The sequence below is a fragment of the Corylus avellana genome, chromosome ca4 (assembly GCF_901000735.1).
Source record: "Corylus avellana chromosome ca4, CavTom2PMs-1.0".
NCBI lineage: Eukaryota > Viridiplantae > Streptophyta > Magnoliopsida > Fagales > Betulaceae > Corylus > Corylus avellana.
Genome location: NC_081544.1, coordinates 647,941 through 672,711, shown reverse-complemented (window position 1 = coordinate 672,711; position 24,771 = coordinate 647,941). Strand labels below are relative to the sequence as shown.

The window sequence follows — 24,771 nt, the reverse complement described above, 5'->3', positions numbered from 1 at the left end:
GCTGACCACATCAGCGTTGAGGAACAAGTGCTTTTCAGGGGAGGAGAGCTCCGATTGGAGGGAGATGAGCTTATCGTGGGTGCGAGAGCAGCCAATAACGGTGTGGCCCCTCTTGGCGAGCTCGAGAGCCAGCGCTCTCCCGAGCCCTTTGCTCGCCCCGGTTATCAGCACGGTCCGCGAACTCGCTCCCCCCACTCCGTTCATCCCGTTATACGACGTCGTCATACACCCGCGCAGCACACACTCTGTCTCTGTCCTTCGCTCTCTTAGCAGGGAAACGAAACTCTAGGCGTTGATGGAGCATTTCGTATTTGTCTAGAGTGAGAGGAGGAGGGTATATATCCGCGTCCTGGATGAAAGGTGCGCCAAGTGGCAAACCAGTTACCATTCTTTTCCCATGGGTGAAAAGGCCATTGATATCACTTATCTACTAATAGCGTTAGAGAAGATTAAAAATGTTTAACACTCAAAAAAATTTATTTAAAGAAAAAGAATACTTGTTTGGTAAAAAATTAAAAACGCTTTTAAGAGTTCAAAAAGCTTAAAAATTGTCAAAACACACTTTGATAAAAGCTTAAAAATAAAGTTTTTATCCAAAAGCTCTTTTTGAGTTAAAAGTTCTATTTTTCAAACGCAATCTCAAACAGACTCTAAAACAACTAATAGCAATTGCTGTTATGTTTAGGTGGTTAGAAAAACCGATACTAAGATGGTCACGAACCACCCCCTTTGTTTTGTTATTAAAAAAAAAAAAAACTAATCGAAGCCTTGGCGGGCGGCCACCTAGGTTTGACTCCTTTTTTTATTTTTTAAGCTTAAATAAACACATAGCATTTTTCATTTTATTACTTAGAATAACGTGGTAAGTATTACATGAACAAATGAACAACCCCAATTCGCCCCCTTTTTTTTTTAGCAATACGAGGAAACCAGAAGGGTTATATAAGGAGGCATTTCCTGGTCCTAATGTAAGAAAAAATAGGAAAGGTATTGGGTATACTTTCAAATATATAGTCAGAAGAGGCCAACTTGATGTAATGGACTTAGGGCCTATTTAAGTATGCGTTTAAATGGTTTAAAAATGCGTTTAACATTCAAAAAGTTCGTTTGAATGTTAAACGCACTTGGGAGGATTACTTAGCATAGGATTTATTCTACATGTGAGGGTTACATAGGATTTATTCTACATGTGAGGGTAACTTAGCATTTATAATGCAATTAGGAGTTATATGTGTGAGATTAATATTGGAAGCTAGAAGAATCCTTTGTAGTATATAAATACTTATGTAAGCAAGTCATTTTTATATAGCGAATAAGAGCAACAATGTAGCCCTTTGGACTTTATCCTATGAATATAAGTCATAGTCCGAACCCCATAACTTATTGTGTCTATTTTCTTCATTCCACATTTTCTTTTAATTTCTTTTACGATTTTCTTCTCTTTCAATTTATGTCTTTCTTCTTGTTATTTCTATCTGTCTTGCTCAAATTAATCCCAATCGCCCTCTAAATTATGCCACTGTTGACAAAGAAGGACTAGTACGGATTTTCTCTAAGGTTAAAATTTCCTATTGTTTTAATTTGTACTTGATAAGTAATTCAAAACATATTTTCTTGGAGGTCGGAATTTTTAAAGGAGCACAATAATAATAACCCGATCAAAAAATAAAAACAAAAAATGCTAGAAAAATCGAAATCCTTCTAAAGGTGTGTTGCAAGTCGTTTTCTTTAAGAAATTACTTGCCCATACCAGAAAAAACAAAGGAAAATAGAATCTTTATGTGTTTTAAAAATTGGACTGCTATAGACTATTAATAGTTCTAGAATGGCAGTTATTTGTATCTATTCATTAAAAACAATAATAAAACTATTAATCCAACAGTCATAAACTGTTAATTTAATAATAATAATAATAAACTATAAATCTAACAGTAATAAAATGCCAATTATAATAAACTATCAATCTAATATTCATACACTGCTAATCTAATAATAATAAATTGTTATTTTAACAAACACTTAATTATGACCATTATATTAAATAATTATCAATGATTATTACAAAATAGCCTAACACACATAAAGCACATAATATTAAAAAATTATGTATACTATTAAAAAAAATATGTACTTTTCAAATGAGTATAAACAATTTTTCTACCACCCAATTTATACAAAATTTATGGCTTTACAAAAATAAATGAAGCCATTGAAACAAAATTTCGCAAAAATCATGGAAATGGAACTAAAATAAAGATATGGTATTCCCAAGAGCCAACTCAATCGGCTGGGACCACGCTTAATAAAGCGAAGGTCACTAGTTCGAATCTTCATCTCCTTTTATGCGGACATGTCAAAAAAAATAAATAAATAAATACAGATATGGTCTGTCCAAAAAATAACAATAGAAAAGCCAACAAAATAATCACATCTTTAAAAAATTAAAAGAAAAATAAAAATAAAAATAAAAATCTTAACCCCGAACCAAGGCCTTGTCTCTGAGTAAAGCTTCTACTGCTCTTCTCCCAGAAAGCAAAGCACCGTCAAATGTAGCCGAAGTCAAATGGTCACCACACGCGTACACACCCGACCCGATTCTAGGATTCTTCATCAAATCCGTTGGAGGCCGTTGATCGGGTTGTGCAAACCCGATCCGATACGTTCTCAAGTGCCTCCACGACCCCACCATTGAATCCCCAAACCATCCCGACAGCTCCCGGATAACCTCAGCCCTCAGATCATCATCAGACATGCCCTCAAACATCCCGATCAACGACACCGAGACCAGAGCCTTTTCCACTGGGCCATACGACGGAGCCACATTTGTAGCAAAGAACATGTTGTTCACAATGCCCATGCCCGACCCGTTTAGAAACAACACTGGATCTCGGACCGGGACTTGACTCCGATCCATACTAAAATACAAACAAACCGTGCTTCGAGCTGGTTTTTGCTTCACCGTTACCGGTTCGCTACTTCCCGGCAAAAGCTTAACCGCTTGGGGTTCTTCAACGGCCACTATAACACCAAGCTCGCTCCTAATAACTTCGCCGTTCTCTAGCCTCACACTCGGCGAACCCGAACCCGAATCCGGTTCTTTAATATCGACGGAAACGACTTTGGAATTCAACAGGATCGAGTTGGGTGGCAATTTCGCCGCCAATTGTTCGGGGATTGCGCCGATACCATTCGCCGGAAGTGCATTGTCGCCGAGGGCAAGACACTTGAAGATAAAATGGAATAGCCTTGACGTTGTCTCGAGCTCCCTATCGAAGAAAATTCCGCCGAAGAAAGGGCGAAAGAACCTCCTGATTATGGAATCGGAGAACCCGAACCTCCTCAACAAATCGATGGTGGGAAGCTCTTCCGAAGTGAGAATTTTGTCGTCGGATTTGGACAAGACCCGAAGCGTCGTCGGCGCAATCAGAAGCTTGTCGAAAACCGAGCCAATGGGGTTTGCGAGGGATTGTATGGAGTCCCAGAAGTGGCGTAAAGGGTTGGAGACAGTGTGGAATTGGGAGTTGTAATAAACCCGAGCGCCGGAGTAGAAGTTGCGGAGGTTTAATGATGGGTAGTGAAGGAGTTTTTGGGCTTCAGGGTAGGCGGTGATAAAGATTTGGAAGCCGCGGTCAAGAAGAAAGCCGTCAACGACGTCAGTTCGGACACGGCCGCCGACGGCGTCGGAAGCTTCGAGGAGGAGGAAGGGGATGTTGCGGGAGTTGAGGTGGGTGGCGGCGGCAAGACCCGCAAGGCCAGCTCCAATGACGACGACACCTGTGGATTTAGGGTGCGATTGTATTGGCTGGAAGGACGAGGAGAATGATGATGCTTGGGGTTTGGGTAGAACGCGGTGTTGGTGGTGGGTGTATTGTGGTGGGGGAAAGGGAGAGAGGAAGAGAGTCATCGTTGGATGAGGTTTTTTGGTTTCGGATGATAGGATTGGATATTTGGATGGGATGGCCACTCTGAGTGGGAGCTGGTTTTGTTGCTTATGTGGCTGACCTTTCCACGTGTCTCCACGCCATTCATTAAAAAAAAAAAAAAAAAACTCAATGAAAATAGATCCACGATCCATCATATCCTCCCAAGGATTGAGAACTTTATTTTGCAAGCCAAACTTATTAGAATTAGGTGGTGTTAGAATATAAGAATAATATATAAAATACGATAAAATCTAAAGAATTTGGGGGAACTGCATCAAAATGTAATAATATTGTAATTGTTTGTATGGAGGTAGTATAGTAAATGAGTCATCAGAAAAGCAAAGCGACACACAAGTGTAGGAGGATTATTCTAATCCCAATTACCTCTAATCACACCAACTAAGAGGCCCAAATATTAGAAGAGCAAGTATTTATGTATAGTATATAGATTGTTGTGAGAAACCATCAGGAGCAAATTTCATCAAACACCGGCAATCTCTTTTTCTTGCTAGGACCATAAAGAACACTCTCAACATAGGCATTAACGTCTTTCCTTGATGGAGGCTTTCCAGTTGAAGAATGTGGCAGCACAACCTCAATGCCATCATCTTGGGGAGACCAATCGCCTTCAGTGATACAAGTGGTGGACAAGTTTTTGCTTGTGCCTTCTGCTTTGGTAGGTGAGGCTGTTTGGGATGCTGCTGCCATGAGCTGACACGCAAAGCGATTCTTTGGCCCGTATGTTCCTGTTCCAAAGATACTGTATGGCTTGTGTGTCTGTGCCTTTACAAAATCACAACATAAATACATAAATGCTATGTTAACAGTCGGATATAAGTAATTCCTTTTTCTTTTCTTTTTTTTCTCTTCTCATTTTTCACCTCAGATTTGTTCTTGGCAGGGAAACGAGTTGGGCGTAGCTCTTCCTTTCCATGTGCAAACTGCGAAAAAAAAAAAAGACAAAAAGAAGGGTAATTTATCAATTCTGCATTCAAAATAAGTTGAGTTGAATTTGAATATTGTTTTGTTTAAAACATTTTCAGAATACATTTAAAAATAAATAAATAAATAAATGTTTAAACAAAGACAAAAAAGAGTCAGTAAAACGGCATTATATAACTAAAAAGAAAAATAAGAAACAGAAAAGAAGAGAAAAGAAATATATATATATATATATATATATATATATATATATTAATTTTTTTTTAAATCTCAGCCATTAAAGAAGACGATGACTATTTTTGATGTCATGATGAGAAATCGGAACCGTCCGATAATAGGTCAAAAGTGAGAGATCAATTAGTTGGGCGTGGGGGGAGCTGACCTGGCATTTGTTGCCGTAGCGGCAGCTTCCAGAATCCTCCCAGGAGCGGCAAATGTCGGTCTTGTAGAGACTCTTCCCACCAGACGACGGAGAAGAAGACAACGTCGCGGGGCCTCCTGAAACGGTGACGGACCTCGCGAACCTTCCAGCTGGAATTGCTGAGGTGACCAGAATCCCATCCATAACCAGTACGTCCTCCTCCACCTTCACTGGCGTGGCGTAGACCGTCGGCGACCTCACCACATCCAAGTTCTCCACCGGAGAGAGCGGCGCGTACTTGAAGGAGTCCGGAGACCCCGCGCGGAGGTACCTGAAGAGCTGCGACTCTCCGAGGTCGATGTTCTCGTTGTAGTAGCTGGGAGCGGCCTCTTCCAAGAGGCGACAGGTTGTCCATCGATGCGCTGCCGTTTAGGTTGCTCCTGAGTCCAGGGGGCTTTGAGTTGCTGCTGTTACCGTAAAAGTCTTCCATTGGATGTTGTCATGTTGAGCTTTCCTGCAATTTCGAAAAGAAGATTCGGTTATTTTGCCTGAGACTCATGCCAAATCTCCTAACTCTCTCTCTCTCGGTGAAATTTAGGGATGAATTGCTTTCGGCTTTGTTTTTGAAATTAGGTTTTCAACATTTTGAATTTCCCGCGTAAATTATATTCTTCTATGCCATGGTAATACAGAGAGAAGACGTACAATCGAATAATTCCAGTCGTTTCAAATGAAAATTTAATGAATTAAACGAGAGAAAAATGAACAAATCGTTGAATAAACGAGAGAGAGAGAGAGAGAGAGAGAAAGAGAGGAAAAACAAATTACAAAAACGAAGAACAATCTGAATTGCGCTGATTCGCTTTCCAGTAGAAACATCAATGCTTCGGACGAATTTTTTTTCTTGTTTTATAGTGAACTTCTCGAACACGTGATAGATTTTGAATTTAGGTTGTAGAAACAAAAAACATCAATACAAAGATTCATGAAATTCGGAAATGTGAAAAACAGAAAATCAACTGAAAATTTCAACAGAATAATCAACGGAAAATCAATCAAGTAGCAACAAACAATACAAAATTCATGAAATTCGGAAATGTGAAAAATAGAGAATCAACTAGAAATTTGAACAGAAAAATCAACTGGAAATCAATCGAGGAGCAACATAGAATACAAGATTCATGAAATTCAGAAATGTGAAGAACAGAGAATCAACTGAAAATTTGAAAAGAATAACAAACCTTAGAGATGGCGAGCTAGGACTCTGAACAGCGAAGAGGCTTTTGCTTTGATTGGACGTAGCTGGAATTTCTCCGGTGAGCTTTCAATGCAAACTAGGGACTGCGGTTTTCAACCTTTACAAAATGGGCGTGAATATATACCGCCGTCTTATTTTATATATATATTGCTGAAAAAACAACTTAAAAAATAAATAAATAAATAAAAAAAAAAAAAAAAAATAGCACAACATAAAACCCCTATTCATTGATACAAACTATTTTATGAGTCTTTTGAATGTTACAAGCATATCCAACCTTATGCACAATTCACCACTGAAATCTCCCTAATTCACAACATAAAAAATGTACATCTTTTGAATTTATATCTCATCAATTGCATTCTTCAGATTACCCCCAAACAATGACATGAGACCCCCGCCATGGACTCTCCCCTCCGGAACCATAAAGTCGAAGCTTTTGCTCCCACCATTACTGCCAATGCCAATGCCAATGCCTTGCCCATCCATTCGTCCACCCCCTACCTTCTCAACACTCAAGAAACTAGAATTTGATGATGACTTCATTGATGAAGGAACCAACACCTGCGGGGGTAGGAGATGTTGCTTTTTCCCCGGCTTTTCCAGCGACCCAATGCAGTTCGGGGCAACACTGACTCTGGAGGAAGAACTAGTGTTGCCAAACCTGCTACCTGAAATTGAAGCAGCAGATACAAGACCATGGAAGAGCCCTGGTGCAATCAAGCCGCCCTTGTTTGCGTCCCGCTCCTGCACCATGCTACTGTGAGCAGCACAAAGACCACTCTTGCCCCTTGCAAATTTCTCACATTTTCCCTCTCCCCATGTGCATCTCTTTCCCCCACCATGCGCCTTGCAGAAATCTGTGCTCCCTTGTGCACTCTTCCCACAATTTTCAAACTTGCACCGCTTCCCTCCCCCGTGCCTAACGCAACAATCTGTGCGGCCACGTGCACTCTTTGTGCAACCTGCCACGGCGCATCTCTTTCCACCACCATGGGCAACACAGTAGTTCGTGCCCCCATGGACACTCTTTGGGCAAATTCCACCACCATCAAAGAGGCAGCGCTTTCCCCCACCATGCCCCTTGCACAATGGCGTGCTCCCTTCAGCACCTTTGGTGCACCCTGCAAATATGCAACGCTTTCCGCCGCCATGTGCCTTGCAAAATACAGTGCTCCCTTGTGCACCCTTGGTACATTCCTGGTACTGACAACGGCGTCCGCCCCCATGAGAGATGCACAAACCAGCTTGTCCTTCAGCGCTACGGGTGCAGCCTTCCACCTTACACCTCTTACCCCCTCCGTGTCTAATGCAAAGGCCTGATTTGCCTCGCGCAGCCTTGTTGCACCCATCTGGATATCCACATCGTCGGCCACCACCATGTGCTATGCAATATTCCGTCTTCCCCTCAGCGCTTTTAGTGCAACCCAAGTGCAGGCATCTCTTCCCTCCACCATGGGCCTTACAATAGGCGGTTCGGCTCTCAGCACCCTTGTTACACCCTGGTTTTTGGCATCTCTGTCCGCCCCCATGACCAATACAAAGACCAGATGCCCCTCGTGCTCCTTTTGTGCAGCCCAAAAATTTACATTTCTTAGAATTGCTACTTCGGTGGTCTGAAGATGCTCCTGTAGTTGCCTGCTCAGAGCCAGTGCCAACTGAGTACTCTGAGGTAGTGGATGGTTCCTGGCTCGGCTGGGATTTAGCCCCAAGCTCTAGAACTTGAGTTTGGATCGAAACCTTGTCACTGTCCATTCTTGGAGCCAAAAGAAGTGATGGCATATAGCCACCTGATTTCTTTGCTGAGGTAGAGCCTTCATCAACAACAGGAATCACAAGATGATTATCTTCAGCAGATACTTGGTTTCGAAGAGAGAAGTTATTAATATCAGTCTCTGTTGAAACTGAAATATCAAGCACACTTGAAGAATCATTAGTACCTCCGGAAAGACTGAGTTGTAGGATTGAATCACTCTCAGCTGAAAACCTCTGTGGCAATGTTGCAGCTAATCCCTTGTTCTTCTTTAAGTCCACATTGTAATAACTATCAGAGTATGCACTTGGTGTCGGACCCAACCCAAGCACCAATCGGCAACCGTCATCAGAAGCATTGGAAAAGTTAACCCCAAGACTGCTTTGGTTACACCTATATCTGTCTGCATCGCCACCTCCAAAGCCAAGGCAATTCAAGCGTAGGGTAGTGTCGCCAAAGGTGTCATTTTTTTTTAGTTCTCCATCATAAGATAAAAGAACCCCCTTCTTGTTCAGATCCATTCTCTCGACTCTGTGCACTACAGCTATAAAAACCCCAACTAAAAGAACACTTTTTACAATGTGCTACAAGCAATCCGATATAACAGAACTAAATGAAAAAGTAGAAGAAATTCTAATATCCTACTTCCCCCGCTAACAAAGCCAGACGTGTCTGATCTGTCCATCTTTACTATATATCAGCACCAACAGCACAGAAGAATCTTTCAGTGAAAGCACATTAAGCAGTATCTGATAACATTTCTTGGATAGAACCCTTTAATAAGAATGGTTAATAGGGATGTGCAGAGATCTTTGGAGCTTCTTGTGCTCCTAGCTGAAAAACCATATAGCTTCATTAACCCTGCAATAAAGAAAAAAGAAGACTGCATTTAAATAAAATAGTCAAATTGGGAAAAGAATTAGATATGAAATTTTTTTCCACAATTGGTTGCAAAACAAGATTGTGGATATTCTAATTAATAAACCTTGGCATTATTCGAACTCAAAATTGTAAAAAACAAAGTCACTTATAATCTTTTTCTGATTGATCCACAAACTATTAGCCAAGTCATTAAGAAATAAAATTCAGCTGAGTCATTATCCCCATTCAGCAAATCTACCAAAACTTGAAATCGCTGTCTCAATTTACTATCAATTCAAAACCACAAGACCAAGATCTAATAGCATGCAAGCCTCATTCAAAAATATTGGAGTACAACCACATTATTTACATTACAAGCCATGAATTATATTATGCATGCATGGAAGTATGGTCATTAGTCACCATAAAACTCAATCCGCTGTATGACTTCAGGACACCTTGCAATCCTTTAAGGAGTAGGGTAAGAGAAGTTATGAAGTAAAGGACAGCCATGAAATGGTCAAGATCAGGGCTTTCTTGAACTTTTAAGTCTCCTGGAATACTAAAGTTCAATCTTTGACGTAAAAACAACCCCAGAACTGACAAAAAAAACAAAATTCTAGGATTTGCAAAAAAGAGGGCCTGTTTAGTAATGTTTTCTAATATGGCTGGGCATTGACTCCATCGGAGTCAGAAATAGAGTTTCCAGCTTCGGTCTCCACCTAAGTTGGAGGCATTGGAAAACCTCCGGACTCCTCCACAGCCCTAATTTCCTAGCTGCCATCGCCTCTGATGAGTAGGCTTGGTGTTTTTATTTTTTTATTTTTTTATTTTAGAAGTAAAATTAAGCTGAGTCATTAACCCCATTAGCCCTATATATATTTGGATCATTAGCCCTATAATTATATGGCATGACTTCAACCCATAAAAAGGTTTTTGTTTCCCTTGGACATTGAACACAATAAAAATTCCATAACTGCCAAAGCTGAAAGTCTCCTAAAAATTCAAAGTTACACCCTTTTAAAGTGGCTGCATTTTAACATAGTCGCACTAAAATTAAAATGGCCAGTAAATGACAGGAGTGCCTTACGAATCCATGTGGCATTGCTGGTAACTAAATAATAAAGAAACTTTATTTACGTTTCAAGTCACTAGTTATCAACAATCTGTAAACCTTTTACCCAAGCATGTACCACATTATAAGGGCCTTCCAACTACTGCTAAATGCTACAAAATTGGAAACTACTGCAGGCTTTCTGAAAATGTAGTTCATGTGTAACCGTTTAGGTCTGGTACATATAGATGTCAGAGTCACTATTTGTTTAGAAATATTATCTGCCCATTTCTATCTATAGGTTCCTCCATATTATACAGATACTAATAAAAGTAAAATATCAGGTAACAAGGATACCCTAGTTGTTCCTATGTGATGTTTCGCCACCAAGGAACATAAACTTCATAGTTAGGAGAAGGCAGTTCAGCTAGCCAATTGAAACCAACAGGAGAAGGCATGATTTCAAGCCACCTAATGTTACTGTTAGATAGGAAGGAATGATGGTATAGGCTGTTAACTAAACAAAATGATGTTTCATATACGCAGGAGTATGATGGGACACGACTACATCAGAGAATAATTACCATGCTAATTTAGTTCCATGCCTCATTCAACAAAGATGCATTCTGAGCTTCTTGTTAACTCTTACTAGCCTATATGTTAAAGATAATTATAGCTTACCATATAGAAATCAATCATAAAGTTGATGAAACAAATCATTAATCATAAGACAAGGACTAGAGAACAAGCTAAAGATGACTTTCACACAATCAAACTGAGCCAAATGAGATAAAACCCATACTCAATGAGCAGCACCTCTTTATATACTTAAATAACACGTGCCAAAAAAACAAGGAGTTGAAGGAAGATGTGGAGATTTTTGTATTCTTTGGAAGATATAGATAGTGCATACTTCAAAAAAAGGAACCCAAATTTTTCTTTCAAAAGGGACATTGCAACAAAGCACTTAACTGGGAAGAAAACATACAGATTCTATATAAATTATTAAAAGAAGAGGTAAACCTTCGGCAAAGACTTCTGACCTTCACTAACTTAACAGGAGAAAAAGCCACATCCATTTTGTTTGTACTGAGCAGTATGCAGTCCAGACCTGATAAATGCCAATTCTTCCTCCTGACTGTTAATTTGTTTTACTGGTTAACAAGTGCACTAAACTGCAGATGGATGTAGCTTCTGAAGATTGTAATCAGTCTTTTTTATTTCCTACTTTCCCTTTCCATCCTTAACTCTTCCACTCAGTATCATCTTCAACAATGTATGCAAATCAGCTAAAAGCCCCCACTAAGCAAATTTATGGCTGTTCCTCTGTGAAACTAGACCACATGAAAAGGTAAAAGCTTCAGACATGGAAATAAAACAAAACGCACTTCCATATCTAAATGTTAGTTCACCAACAGAACTTGGCCATTAACTTCAAAACAAAAATAAGCGAAAAAAATCTTCCAGTCCACCTAAAATGAATTCAGTATATCAGATTTATTGGAATACTATTTTTTATTTTGGCAGAATATTATAACAAACAGAAGAACTAAAATTAACACAAACTATTAACCATGGAAATTTCTGATAAATCAAAATACTAACATTTGAGATCTATCCAAAAACCAAAACCACTGAACACAAGGAAAAAAAAAACAGAGAGAGACTCGAGCCCTATGAGCACCATATAAATTTTCAATGAACCCGATCAAGAACAAAAACCAGATCAAATATGTTACCGGTTCAGCTAAGAATTTAATACCCAAATCATTTACACCAACAAAAAATAAATATAACAAGAACAAAAAACTTAAATACCATTAATCAAAAAATAGCAGATTAACAAATTTCTGCAAAGATTAGAGTACAAAAGCTGAGCAGAGAACTGAGAATACCCAAGAACCAAAAATGCTAACAATCCCAAACCACGCAGTAAACAAACCCAAGAAATCACAAATTTCAAACCCAAATATTAATAAGTTTCAGCAAATGAAATAACACCAACAAAAGAGAAAGAAAAAAGAAAGAAAAAAAAAAAAAAAAAAAAGACGAATAATTTGCAGGTATACCCTGATAATCAATTTACAGGAAATCTCAGAAAAGCTGGCGGATCTGAGAAGTGGCCGGAGTCATCCCTCGGCTGAAAGACCCAGGTAGAGAAGAAAAAGAAGCGACGAAAGCAGAGCGATTTGTAGCAGAGTGAGAAAAATAGCAAAAACAACCAATCACGTAATAAATGAAACCAAATTGACTTGGGCGGCTCTATTTTCTCCTTTTTTTCTTTTTTTTTTGTCTTTTAAAAAATAAAAAAATAAAAATTAGAGGGGGCAGCCACTTGTTGTTTAGTCAAGAAGTGTGAAATACCAAACATACCCTGATTTTAGTGCGTGCACAGGCCATGCATACTTTTAGTTGAGAAGGACGTGTCAGGAAATGTCGTAATTGCTCTTCTTACAGGAATGTGATGTGGGGATACTGAAGAAGGGTTTTTTTTGTCTTTTTGTACCGTTTTTAATATATTTTGTCGTGAGCGTGGCGGAGAGAAACTAGTGGACGTCGGGACGAGGGTGGAGTTTTGATGGCGCGCCCAGATCACCATAGTCCATATATATTTATTAAAACCGTCCTAGTTGGCGTCGGCTTACTTTTCGAGCCGCTGAACCCGCAAGTCAACGGCTTGGTCTGCTGAGAGCTTGAGAGCCAAACCACTGACATATCTTGCCAGATATATATATATATAGTACCATGGATGGGTGTAAAAAAAGGTAAATACATTTAAAGTTTATGGATCAATACGCAAAAAATTTTATCTTCCTAAGGTTTTTTTTTTTTTTTGATAATTTATTCCTTGAGTCAATCAAAATGCGAAAAAAAATTTTTATCCTCAAATTTTTTTAATTGCCGTTAGATTGGTTAAAACGCACCGTTTTACCACGTCAACATAATAATTTTTTATAAATTTAATTTCAAAAATTAAATAAAAATTAATAAAACATTTAAAAATAAAATTAAAAAAATTGAAGGGATGGCCAAATCGGAAGCCACCCCAAGGGATTGCCCGCAGGCTACCCCTAAACCCAAGGGGTGCCACCCCTTGGGTGGTTAGGAGGCCACCCCAAACCACCTAAGGGTGACTCGCGGGCACCCGTTGGGTGGTTAGGCCAATTCTTAATTAACAACCCATGGGTGGCTTCCACGCAGCCAAATCGGCCCACCCTCGAAATCAGCCTCTTGGGTTATCGGAGCACCCAAGGGGTGGTTTGTCTGCCTCTTAGGGTGGCTCTCCGACACTTCAACTTTTTTTAAAAAAAAAAATTATTATTAATTTTTTATTTAATTTTTTAAATTAAATTAATAAAAAAATATTATGCTAACGTGGAAAACGGTGCATTTCAAAAAATATAACGGTAGTTAAAAAAATTTGACAGTAGGGATTTTATTGGAATTTCAATTGACTCAAGGAGTAAATTTTCAACAAAAAAAAAACTTAGGGAGATAAAAATTTTGGCGTGTTGTCCCAAGAACTTTAGATATATTAACCAAAAAAGAAAAAAGTGAAGAGAGAAGAAGAAGAAGAAGCGCAATAATGAAAATATGCAAGAATGAAAATGTAATATAATAAATGAAATATGCAAGAATAAAATGACAATAATAAAATATGAAGGGAGAGAGGATGCAGGCGGTAATCCACTCTTGTGGGAATGTAGTGCAAAAAATTCAAGAGTAAGTGCGAAAGCAAATCAAATAAAGGAGTATTAAACACTAATGTTAGTAACTGCAAATGTATTATTATATTAATAGAGAATACTTACATAAGTAAGAGCATGATAGAATACAATGAAACAAGAGTATGAAGAGGCAAGTAGAGTAGGGGAGGCTTCTGAGTAGTTTGAGAACTGTCTAAAAGCTTCTTTGCCACGATTTATGGCGCAAGCACTTCATGAGGGATCATTTTTTACCTTTAATTCTGAAAGCATTTTATCAAATTTTTCAATAGTTTTTTGGCTACTAGTTTTTAAACCAAGTCCTTTTCTTTCTTCAGGTAAATGAATTATAGGTTTTCAGTTTTAGTAAAAGCAAAAGTATCAATCTTTTCTTCTATACGATCCAATTGTTGACCAATAGTATGGAGAGATTGATTAACAAAATAATTTTGTTCAATAATCTTTCTAGTTTCTGAAAAAGCAGGATCATCTTTTGGATTTTTAAAAGGAGAAGCTTTAAGAACAACACCTTTACACTCAATAAGAAGATTTTCTAAGGGTGGATGACTTGCTTTGATAACAGTTTTGTCATTTTTAACAAAGGGTCTTTTTACAACATTTAAAGCATTAGTAGAGGTGTAATAGTTTTGAAGGAAATAAAAAAATAGAATATGCTTTTGTAATTCAATCATTTTATTAGTCCATTGGATTTTAATACGAGATTTTTCATCTTCAGAATAATTAACACGATAAGCATGCCTTTGTTGTTGGTTTTCTTTTGAAAAAAATCTTTTTGCAAGGCTGGCCAATCAATTTGTGAAAATAAATTTTTAACAGAAGCATGGATAATATTGCATTGGTGAATAGAAGGAAGTGGAGCATTAAAATCAGAAGCAGAAGGAGAAACATCTTTTTCTTCTTCTGTATGAAAAAGAGTAGGAGTTTGTTTAGCAGTATAAAAACTAGAGCAAACTTGTGAATAAGTGGAAACACCTTTCAACTTTAAATTAGAAATAGTAAGAAATTTTTTAAGGTCTTTATCTCTTCGTTGATATCCTTCTGAGACAGCTGAACCAGCAAAAGAATTCATTCTTTTATTAATAGTCAATGATCTTTCTATTATGTTAGAAAGATTTAAATCAACAAAACTAATTTGAACAGATCCATCTAAATAATGTTGGATGTAGTCAAGATTAGTGGTATCATTTACAACTCTAGCAGGCTTAGATACGTTCTCCAAAAGCCATTCATTGAAAGATCAATCTCATCCAATCGAATCATTTTAGGAGTACGTATATTAGCATCCTGAGTGGAACTTTGTATTAACAAAGTAGAGTTACCAAAATTCTTGATTACAGCTTGAGGATTTAGATTACTTTTTAACAATTTGTAATAAATTCGGTAGATAATAGTAAGAGGCCTGCTATCTTCTTCCATGTCATTACCAGAGGTTAAAACATTTAAAGTCAAGGCTTTAGCAATATGAATATCATTCAAAGCAAGAGTTAAGTTATGAAAAGTATCAAAGTGGATTGGATCGTTAAATAAAGAAGATTGTATCATACCAAGAATCAGTGGCGGAGCCACGTGGTACCTTGGGGGTGCCCCAAGGATTTTAATTTTTTTTTTTTTGTAAACCCACGGCACCCTAAAAAAAATAAAATAAAAATAAAAATCTTTTTACCATTTTACCTACCCTACCCATTACAGCATTACCCAATCTCCCGCACCCCGGCACCCCCATCCCTTCTCCCGCACGGCGCACCCCCATCCCTTCTCCCGCACGGCGCACCCCCATCCCCATTCAACCCAATCTGTTGATGGCAAATAAACCAGTCCCACCGAGAAAAAAACCGTTCCCTTTCTCAGTTTCTCACTGCTTCAGTGCTCCGTTAGGCCTCAATATCGAACGAATCGACGGCCAAACAAGCCGGCTGCTGGTCTCAGTCAAATTTCTAGCTACAGCCTACAGGTAACCATGAAAGCAAAATGGATAAACTTAGTGCTTAACATTTTTATTTTTTTTCACTTTCTTCAAGTTTCTCTGCAACCGAACAGAGGTGGATGTATATATAATTCTTTTAGGTGGAAGCTCCAACATGCAACAGTTGGTTGTAGGTGTAGCTTGTTTTCTTTGAATCTTTTATTTTGTTTTATTTTCACATTGTAGACTGTAGTATATTTAATTCGCCTTATTTTTGCATGAATTTCTTCTCAATGTTATGTTGAAATTGCACATGTTAGGTATGATTCCCATGATTTAATCTTGTCTCATTTCTTGTTAATTGTTATGCTTGATTCTGGTTGTGATTGTGTTATACACATTGTTTGTGATGTATTTAGGTATGATTTTCCATTATCCGTGAGTTGTTTGCATATGACTAAATATTTGTGCACACCACATGTTTGACTAGATGCCTAAGTGACATTCTTGAGCCACTTACCTTGATTCATGACTTGAATTGCTCTTGTTTATTGTCATTATGGTTTAAGCTTTGATTGTGAGGGATATAAGCATTTGTTTCCTTTTTTGGCCTTTCTCAAACTTAACACACATCACATGTTTGATGTAATATATCAATGATGTATAGTTGGTCAAATTTCCCTTGTTTTTCTTGGAATGATTATGGTAAAGTGCAATTCTAGACACTTTTTTTTTTTTTTGTATTTCTATCTTTTTGATATAGTATCGACATGTTACATTTCTAATATATCAATTTCAGCACATATTTATAAATTTGTATAGATATTTTTTGTGATGCATATATTATGTGAATTACCAAATTTTTAGAGTGAAAAATTTTTAGGACACCAAAAAAATTTTAGTGACACCTCCAATATAAAATAGTTGGCTCCGCCACTGCCAAGAATACTAGTCTTCAAATTAATAAACCTAGCATCACGATGACATTATTGTAAAACAAAAGCATTAATACCTAGTCTTGTTCCAACTTAATACATTAATTATTACTCCTGAACAGCCCCAGTCTGAAAAAATTCTGTCAGATTTTGATCCTCAACAGACCTTCGTCCCTTTTTTCCTCCTCCATTCCGCTCCTTCGCTAAGCTTTCCTCCACTCCTTTCCTTTTACGTTGCACTGGGAAAAAAAAAATTCACAGTAGTCTCAAGCCCCTTCTTGCTGCGTGCTTGCTTTTCCCAAGTCCTCAGATTTAATTTGATCCCTTCTTTTTTTGTACACCTGCCGTGTCCCCTTGCATGGACTCCATCCCTTCCGAAGCTGCCTCCTTTTCGTCCATGTGGTCCGTGTGCATGGGTTCACCCACATCCACGTCAAAACTTTGCAATAAACCCAAGTCAGAAACTGCTGCTGCCTTGCCATCGAGGGCTATGGAAATATGGTCAACACTCCCATCCAACGTTGATGAGAAATTGGCCAGTTGTGGGCTGGTAGTGAGAGGCCCACAGCTAGGACTTTTTGACACTTTGGAGGAATGTGTTACCATGAACAATTAGACCAGCCGTAACCTCCTCATTGAAGTTCATTAAAGGAGTAATTATGTGATCCTCGCTAGTTTGTTCCCCAACGTCCTTGTAGCCTCCCGTATCTCCGCGACATCAAACCTGATTCTGCACTAATGCTTCTTGTTTCTGACTGGGCAACCGGTTTAGGGTTTCCCACAAAGCTGGAACTGTCGAAATTAGCCTCCCTCACCTCCTATCTGCTGCCGCCAGCCTCTTGTTCCTCCGCCATACTGGAGCGCCGACGCTTTCCTCCACCATCACCGGCCAGAACTGGATTATCTAACTGCTCCTAAGCATTCTCATTTCTCCTTATCAATATAATAAAGAAGTTGTATCCAAATGCGCTGGAAGGCTAGAAGCTCCATTCAAAGGTGAAAGAGTAATATTAGAAGTAAGATTTGTATTTCTCATTTGTAAGTGGTTTTTAAAATTATAATTAAATCAAAATTTAATAATAATAATTTTAAATTTAATAATAATTTAAAAAATCATATCACTTTAGAAAAAAAAAAAAAATCCCACTTGTATCATTATTCGAAAATCGAAAGTAAAATCTTAACATTTTCATAGCATGCTGTACGTTATAGTGAAAGCCACTTTCTTTATAAGTTATGCCCATCAAAAGCTTAAAGAAAAATTCAATAATTATCATAATCTTTTGACCTTTTGCATTTAAAAGAATAGGAAATTTAAGTTCCACTTTATTGGAGACAGAATCATCTTTTATACTCTACTATCAGTATTCCTTAAAAAGAAAAAGATTCATAAAAAATAAAAATAAATAAATAAATAAAAGTCATTTTAAAAGTAATGTCATCTACCACACTACTACCTCACGGTGTTGATGGGCATTTTCAATCCACCTTTAAATCATAGATCTTGTTAAAAGAAAAAAGAAAAAAAAAAAAACTAATAGTTTATTGATAATGTCACGTCAACATAGTAAAATAGTAATTAAAATTTAGATAGCAGTACTGTAGTATATATGGGCTGATCTAAGATTTTTTTTTTTTTCTTTCTTTTTTTTTGAGAAAAACACATTTGGATCTAAGCATATGGATGCTTAGAACTATTAGTGTCACAAAAAAAAAAAAAAAGACAAATTTGAATATATGCATTTGAGGTTATTATTATTAAATTTAATAAATAAAAAAAAATAAAAACTCTAATTTTGTTTCTAGTATTATTCGAAGTCATCGAAAAGGGGTGGGATTGCAAGGACAGCCCCCCTCCCTTTTTTTTTTTTTAATTTTTTATTTATTTGAGGACAGCCTTTGGTTGGTAGCAAAAGGCAGACACTTTGTAATATTAAATAAAAAAAACGACAGACACTTTGAAAGATTAAAATAATAAGTAAAAGTAGTAGCCCCTCCACTTTTGTGCTGACCTCACTCCCCATTTGGACAACCACTATCGATGGTCCTCCTTATGTTTCCATATTCCCCCCCTCCTTCTCCCTTGTTTCAGCGCCACCTTTGTTGGGACATTTTTATTTTTTAATATTTAATTATTTTTAAAATATAAATAATATCTTATTATTGTTTATATTAATGAAACATATGTCCAATTTATGACCAAATCTTTCTAAAGAGATCTTAACTATTAACCGAATATTTTTCAGAAGATTTTATTCTCATGGTCATGGAGACCCAATCCATGGTGATATAAAGTCCTCCTAAGTCACTATGGTTTTCTAATTTTTTTTTTAAATGATCTTATAATTTTTAAAAATTAGAATTTTACTCCCAAATATATATATATATATATTTTAAAACTTATATCTTAATTTCAAGAATTTGGCCGTACACATTTTGTTTGCTGATTTTTTCCAATACATAAATCTCTCTCTCTCTCTCTCTCTCTCTCTAAGAAAAAGAGAAAAAGAGAATTGTATTTGTTGGTGTGCTGCACCACCACCGTCACATGGGCGTGCCACGTGGAGTCGTAGGTAGTTTCAAATTAAATTAGAATGTGGCTCATGGCTCATGGCTTGAAGGCTCAAGCCGACGGCTGGGTTTGGTAGAAGCCCAACATCAACAATGGGGTCTCTCTCTCTCTCTCTCTCTGCCAGTTTGCTGCGTCCATCCGAAGTGCTATTCGTGAGAATCTGGCAAAAAGAGACGTGGCGCGTTCCAATTGGGCAGAGGGTCAATAATTGGGGGCGGGGATTCCCGGAATCGAAAGGACGTTAAAGTTCGAAAAACTGGACAATAAAAAGGGGTTTTAGATCCGCGACTGTGAGAGTGACCACCACGCGTCTCAGAATGCGACAAAAACTCTCCCAAAGACAATTCCATAGAAAACTAATGACACGTGGTGGACGGAGACTTCTTGACGCAACTGCTTCTCATTGGACAATGGAAAAACCCCACACCCCCAGATGACTTCCATGTGCGACACTTCAACTACTATTATAAGAATAATCTTCTTTTCTTTTTTCCAATTTATTTTTCATAACTATTTATCATTCATGCTTTATATTAACTGAATTATCATTTTTTAAGTAATTTTTCTTTTATTTTGAAAATAAGCGTATATATTATCTTTAAACTATTATTCAATTATTATTTTTTCAAACTACAATCCATTAATTCCTCCTAATCTATTAAAAAATGCCAATATTCCTTACAATGACAAAACTATCTTAATAAGATTTTTTTAAAATTCTTAAAAGTAAAAAAAAAATTAAATATTCTTAAATTTTTTTTTTTTTTGAAAATTTTGATTTGTAAGAACACTTTTGTCTTCTTTTTAAAGTCATTTTTGTCTTTTTAGACCTTATGAGACATGGAAATTTTTTGATAATTTATGGATGATATTGATACAATTAGTGTTTAACGAGAACATTAATGGTAACAGTAGTTTGTATATTTTTTTTTTGATAAAAAACAAAAAAAGAAGAAAACTTGGGGTATAAGTGTAAACTAGCAAAAATATATATATGTTGGCCAGCGGATGAGAGAAGGGACATGTTAGGGGCATTGTCACAATGTCACCGCAAGCTTAAGCATCATGACTCATCTTAGCAGATTCTGGATTAGGACTGAATTAATTAGTCTTTTGTATATATATATATATTCTTCTTTTTCTTATAATATGATCTTATTTAAATAGAGGAAAATGGAACAATTAATTTTATAAATTCTTCAGCTATCCAACTGGTTGTTAAATAGAGGAAAATTTCATGATCTTGTTTACCCAAAAAACAAGGTCTAAAATATTTGTCTCTTCGGAATCATGCAAGCCAAAATGCTAATCAAGGATGAGTCCACACAAGGGCGCGCAGTTTTGTGATTGCCAATGAATTTTCATTTCACTTCTTTTTTTTAAAATAAAAAAATAAATAAAAATAATTAATTTTTAATTTTTCTTTAACAAAATTGGAGGAAGGATCAAAGTAGCTATTTTATTTGGACGTGACTATTATAGCACTTGTTCACTAAGTATTGATTAAGATGGGCATAAACGATAAGAATTGTAGACGCTCTCTTAGGACTGATTGAGCAATAGTTTAACACCAATTCATGAAAAATTATGTGAATTTGTGATATTTTGTATGTTTGTATTTTGCTATAAAGAGTAGATTTGCAAGAAAAAAAAATGATATGGTTGCGATTATATATGTTTATAAGTAATTAATTATTTTGTATTATGTTTTTTTTTTTTATGTCTATGATTATGATTTCTTTTAATTTATTATCAAGTGGCACCATATTTGGTTTTTATTATTTGATATTAAAATAATTTCTTTCGAATAAACCTAGTATTCAATTATGTGGCAGGAGCGGGAGATTTTGGCACATGAAAATGCGAGAGATTTTGGCGCATGAAAAACGTGCCAATAAGCTATAAATCCTAGCACATTACTATAAATTTTTGGACACTCAACTGTCAGTATTTACTACCAAGAAATATATACTTTCTAGCATTTTTTGTTTTTGTTTTTGTAGTTGGCAAGAAAAGTAATATAATATAAATAGGGTTTAATAATAATTTAATGATGTTGGGAAAACCCAGCCTAGGTGGGGGCGCCCAACCTAGTTGTGGGCGTGTCTGTATGTCGTTTTCTTCCTCCTAACTATAATACACTTAATAAATTATAAACAAAAAGACACAAAAAAAAAAAAAAAATGATGTCTGCATTCCTTTGAAATAGACATCTCACCGACGGGATGTAAGGGTGTTCATAATGTGGAAATGGGTTGAAAATAGCCAATAAGATAGACCTCTCGTGCATACTAGACTATTATATTATATTATAATTTTATTTTCTTTTTTAAATTTTTAATTTTTTTGAAATGATGCTGAACTTTCATTGCCAATATCAAGAACAAGTATATTGCTTGGACATTACGCTTTCACTAATACAATTAGGATATTTTTCATCCACACTTCTCAATGGATTGTTGCACTAAAGCCTTCCCAATCTCTTCCTCTTGGAAGGTTCGAAAGATTCATAAAAGTGCTAATTTTTACGTCCATCATGTGACATATTGGGATGTAGGATACAACTAAAGTTCACTCTTATTGCAGTCTCATCTTCTTTTCTCCCTCCTTACCCCATCTATAGTAGAAAAGATCCACCCCCTAGCTTTGTTTGTTTTGTTGTTTGTCTGTTTTTTTGTTGTTAGATGTACTTCAAAAATAAAAGTGAAAATGAAAAGAGGTTATACAAAAGTTTTAATAAAATGAGAGGTTGGGTTTACAAAATGAAAATTAAGGGAGAGATTTTGAGTTCCCTCCTCTTCCCCCCACGGAAAAAAGTGAATGAATTTTGAGAGGAAAAGCAACCAATTCCGCAGTCTAGCATTACCTTTCGAAAAATTTTGGGAAAAAAAAAGGTACAATAAAACCAAAACAAAATAAGATATGGAAAACTTATAAACGCTCGAAAGTTTATGCTTATTACTCTTTTTGTGCGTGCAAGTGGGCGCACGAGCGACAAATGAATCCCACGAGATTATCGAGAGGTATTTCGCTATGTGAGCAAATTTATTGCATTAAGTACACCAAAATAAGAGTTTAACTAACAACTGGTCACAACTAGCAAACTTATTCAACCATCTACATATTCAGACCATGGATGATGAGGCGAGGGAACTCTTAGCTGAATTCAGTCTACAAGAACTGGTCAAAATTTAGAACAGGATGCGGCAAGAAGCATCTCAGTATATGGCCACCAGCAAGGGAAAGTATGTTCACTCATGCATGCTTTTAGATTTAGAGTTTTGTTCTAACCACCTTAGTCATGAAGAACAAATAATGAAGCATTTCTACTCCACCATCGACCATAGCCTGGAATTGGAATGAAAACTAAAAAAAAAAAAAAAAGAGACATATAAGTTTGGGAAAAATCCACTTTACCTCCATGAAGTTTTAGGAGTTTTTCAATTTGAACCCTTCAAAAATTTGCAATATACCCCCATAATGTTTCAAAAATTTTCAATTCAAACATTTCATTACTAATTTTCGTCAAATTGGACGGAAATCTATGAAATTACGTAATTACCCTCAGGCTTTTTTTTTTAAAAAAAAAAAAAAAATTTCGTCCAATTAGACGGAAATTAGTAACGGAATGTCTAAATTGAAAATTTTGAAACATTAGGGAGGTGCATTGCAAATTTTTAAATATTGAAGTTCGAATTGAAAAAACTCCTGAAACTTCATGAGGGTTAAAGTGGATTTTCCCCAATAAGTTTATTATTTTGATGAGAGTGAAATAAGGACAACTCTTGACTAAGAAAAGAATACTAAGGACAAAGGTCAGATAAGCAGAATTAGTACAATACAAACAAGACAGGGTGGTGAGACAAATAATGGCTCTAAATATATAATACATTTGAGACTTGGAGAATTGTTTTTAATTAAGGTTACTATAGGATCTATATTTTAATACTGTGAGAATTTTGAATTGGGGGATGCATAGTTTAATTTTAGAGAAAAAAAAATGGGGTTGAATTTGTATTCTTATAGAAGCATTAATTTAAAAGCAGATACTTCTAGGAATGAAAAATCATGTCTAAGGTAAAAAAAAAAAAAAAAAAAAAAAATGTTTGGGCTTACCTCCTTGTCATTTTGATATTTGCAATGCTCAGTGGGTTCTGTGAACACTGGAAAGGCAACATAATGTTAAGAGATTTGGTATTAAAGATTAAAAAAGTGCTTCAGGTAGAACATACATCCATGATTGCTGCTTGGACTCTTGGGTTTTGAAAGGCGTGGGCAACTTCAGGGTTGGCCATTATTTTTGCAATAGTTTCTTCAGGTGAAAGCCTAATTTTATCTGCAAAATGTAAAATAGAAGCAGAATTTAAAAAAGGGAAGTTAAAACAGAATACTGATTCACCCAAAGAGGGTGATTTGCCTTACACAATGTAATGGAACTTTATCCAAACAGAAATGTGAAACAGAGAAAAGTAAACTTTATGAGATACTTAGAAGTATTCAATAAATTCAAGTCAATCTCTAAAATAATCTTGTAGTACTACCAATCTTAAAATAACAAATTAACAATGGATGGCGGGTCAAAGGTCACTGGCGCAGTTTTGTATACACATGGTTACAGCTACACCCAGAAAGGTTACTATAGACATATTAGGAAAGCTCTGCTCTACCATTTTGAGTGATGAAGCAGTTAAGTGAAAGTGCTTATTTACAAAGGTACTATGCACCTGAATATATAATGTGAAAGATCATTTATTTTCGACAAGAGTGAGATTTCTATCCATTTGCCTCCAATTACAACCAAACTAAGAGTCTGAGTTAGCCATTGGCAATCAGATCACGCAAACCCACCATAGTCGATATCAATAGTTATTAGGGATAAATGCCCACTCCACATGATGACACCCCCATAATCTGCAACGCTACGAGATATGACATTAAGTTTATTTTCTTGAAAACAAACAATATCCACCTTCCAATCTCTGAGAAAGTTCCTAACCTTCAGACATTTCTTCCCCTCCTTCAACTTTCAAGCTTATGAACCAAAACAAATCCACAATCTTATGAATCAAGACCATAGCTATCCTTATCAAATACTGCTAGCTACGAATTCCAACTGGACAATGCAATTCTCTCCATGGGGAAGGCTTTGTGGAGATTGGTTGGGGATTTTAAATATGACAGCATGTACTATGGAGGGTGGTGTTCTAATGCTGTCAATGGGTCTTGCGGGTTTAGGGTGTGGAGAAATATTAGGAGGGATGGAGGGTTTTCTCAATATTTATTAGATTTGAGGCGGGCAATGGTTTCTAAGATCTAACATTTGTAGCAAAGAACATGTTGTCCACAATGCCCATGCCCGACCCGTTTAGAAACAACACTGGATCTCGGACCGGGACTTGACTCCGATCCATACTAAAATACAAACAAACCGTGCTTCGAGCTGGTTTTTGCTTCACCGTTACCGGTACGCTCCTTCCCGGCAAA

At 36.7% G+C, this 24,771-nt stretch overlaps 4 protein-coding genes across 8 annotated transcripts; all 4 read right to left on the bottom strand.

Annotated features, from left to right (window-relative positions):
- Nucleotides 1-2,375: 2,375 nt before the first annotated feature.
- Nucleotides 2,376-3,926, bottom strand: LOC132179169 (15-cis-phytoene desaturase, chloroplastic/chromoplastic-like). The gene has a single exon (XM_059591820.1). It carries the CDS (start codon nt 3,902-3,904, stop codon nt 2,474-2,476), a length of 1,431 nt encoding a protein of 476 aa, XP_059447803.1. The 5' UTR covers nt 3,905-3,926; the 3' UTR covers nt 2,376-2,473.
- Nucleotides 3,927-4,191: 265 nt separating this feature from the next.
- On the bottom strand, nt 4,192-6,637 carry LOC132177392 (uncharacterized). Of its 2 annotated transcripts, none has more exons than XM_059589681.1 (4): nt 6,468-6,637; nt 5,248-5,740; nt 4,805-4,864; nt 4,192-4,700 (listed from the first exon to the last, which is right to left on the bottom strand). In XM_059589681.1, the coding sequence occupies exons 2-4, from the start codon at nt 5,428-5,430 to the stop codon at nt 4,389-4,391; spliced, it is 555 nt and encodes a 184-aa protein (XP_059445664.1). In that variant the 5' UTR covers nt 5,431-5,740; nt 6,468-6,637; the 3' UTR covers nt 4,192-4,388. The 2 variants fall into 2 exon arrangements, with proteins under 2 accessions (XP_059445664.1, XP_059445662.1); XM_059589679.1 differs by having other exon boundaries at nt 4,192-4,706; nt 6,468-6,634.
- Nucleotides 6,638-6,687: 50 nt separating this feature from the next.
- Nucleotides 6,688-12,379, bottom strand: LOC132177391 (uncharacterized). 3 transcript variants are annotated; one of them, XM_059589676.1, is made up of 3 exons: nt 12,222-12,379; nt 11,176-11,486; nt 6,688-9,098 (listed from the first exon to the last, which is right to left on the bottom strand). In XM_059589676.1, exon 3 carries the CDS (start codon nt 8,756-8,758, stop codon nt 6,827-6,829), a length of 1,932 nt encoding a protein of 643 aa, XP_059445659.1. In that variant the 5' UTR covers nt 8,759-9,098; nt 11,176-11,486; nt 12,222-12,379; the 3' UTR covers nt 6,688-6,826. The 3 variants fall into 3 exon arrangements, with proteins under 3 accessions (XP_059445659.1, XP_059445660.1, XP_059445661.1); XM_059589677.1 differs by having other exon boundaries at nt 11,196-11,486; XM_059589678.1 differs by lacking the exon at nt 11,176-11,486.
- A 9,944-nt stretch (nt 12,380-22,323) lies between these two features.
- Nucleotides 22,324-24,762, bottom strand: LOC132179418 (protein TIC 40, chloroplastic-like). 2 transcript variants are annotated; one of them, XM_059592145.1, is made up of 4 exons: nt 24,284-24,762; nt 23,520-23,623; nt 23,404-23,450; nt 22,324-22,653 (listed from the first exon to the last, which is right to left on the bottom strand). In XM_059592145.1, the coding sequence occupies exons 1-4, from the start codon at nt 24,360-24,362 to the stop codon at nt 22,614-22,616; spliced, it is 270 nt and encodes an 89-aa protein (XP_059448128.1). In that variant the 5' UTR covers nt 24,363-24,762; the 3' UTR covers nt 22,324-22,613. The 2 variants fall into 2 exon arrangements, with proteins under 2 accessions (XP_059448128.1, XP_059448129.1); XM_059592146.1 differs by having other exon boundaries at nt 22,324-22,635.
- Between the last annotated feature and the right edge of the window lie 9 nt (nt 24,763-24,771).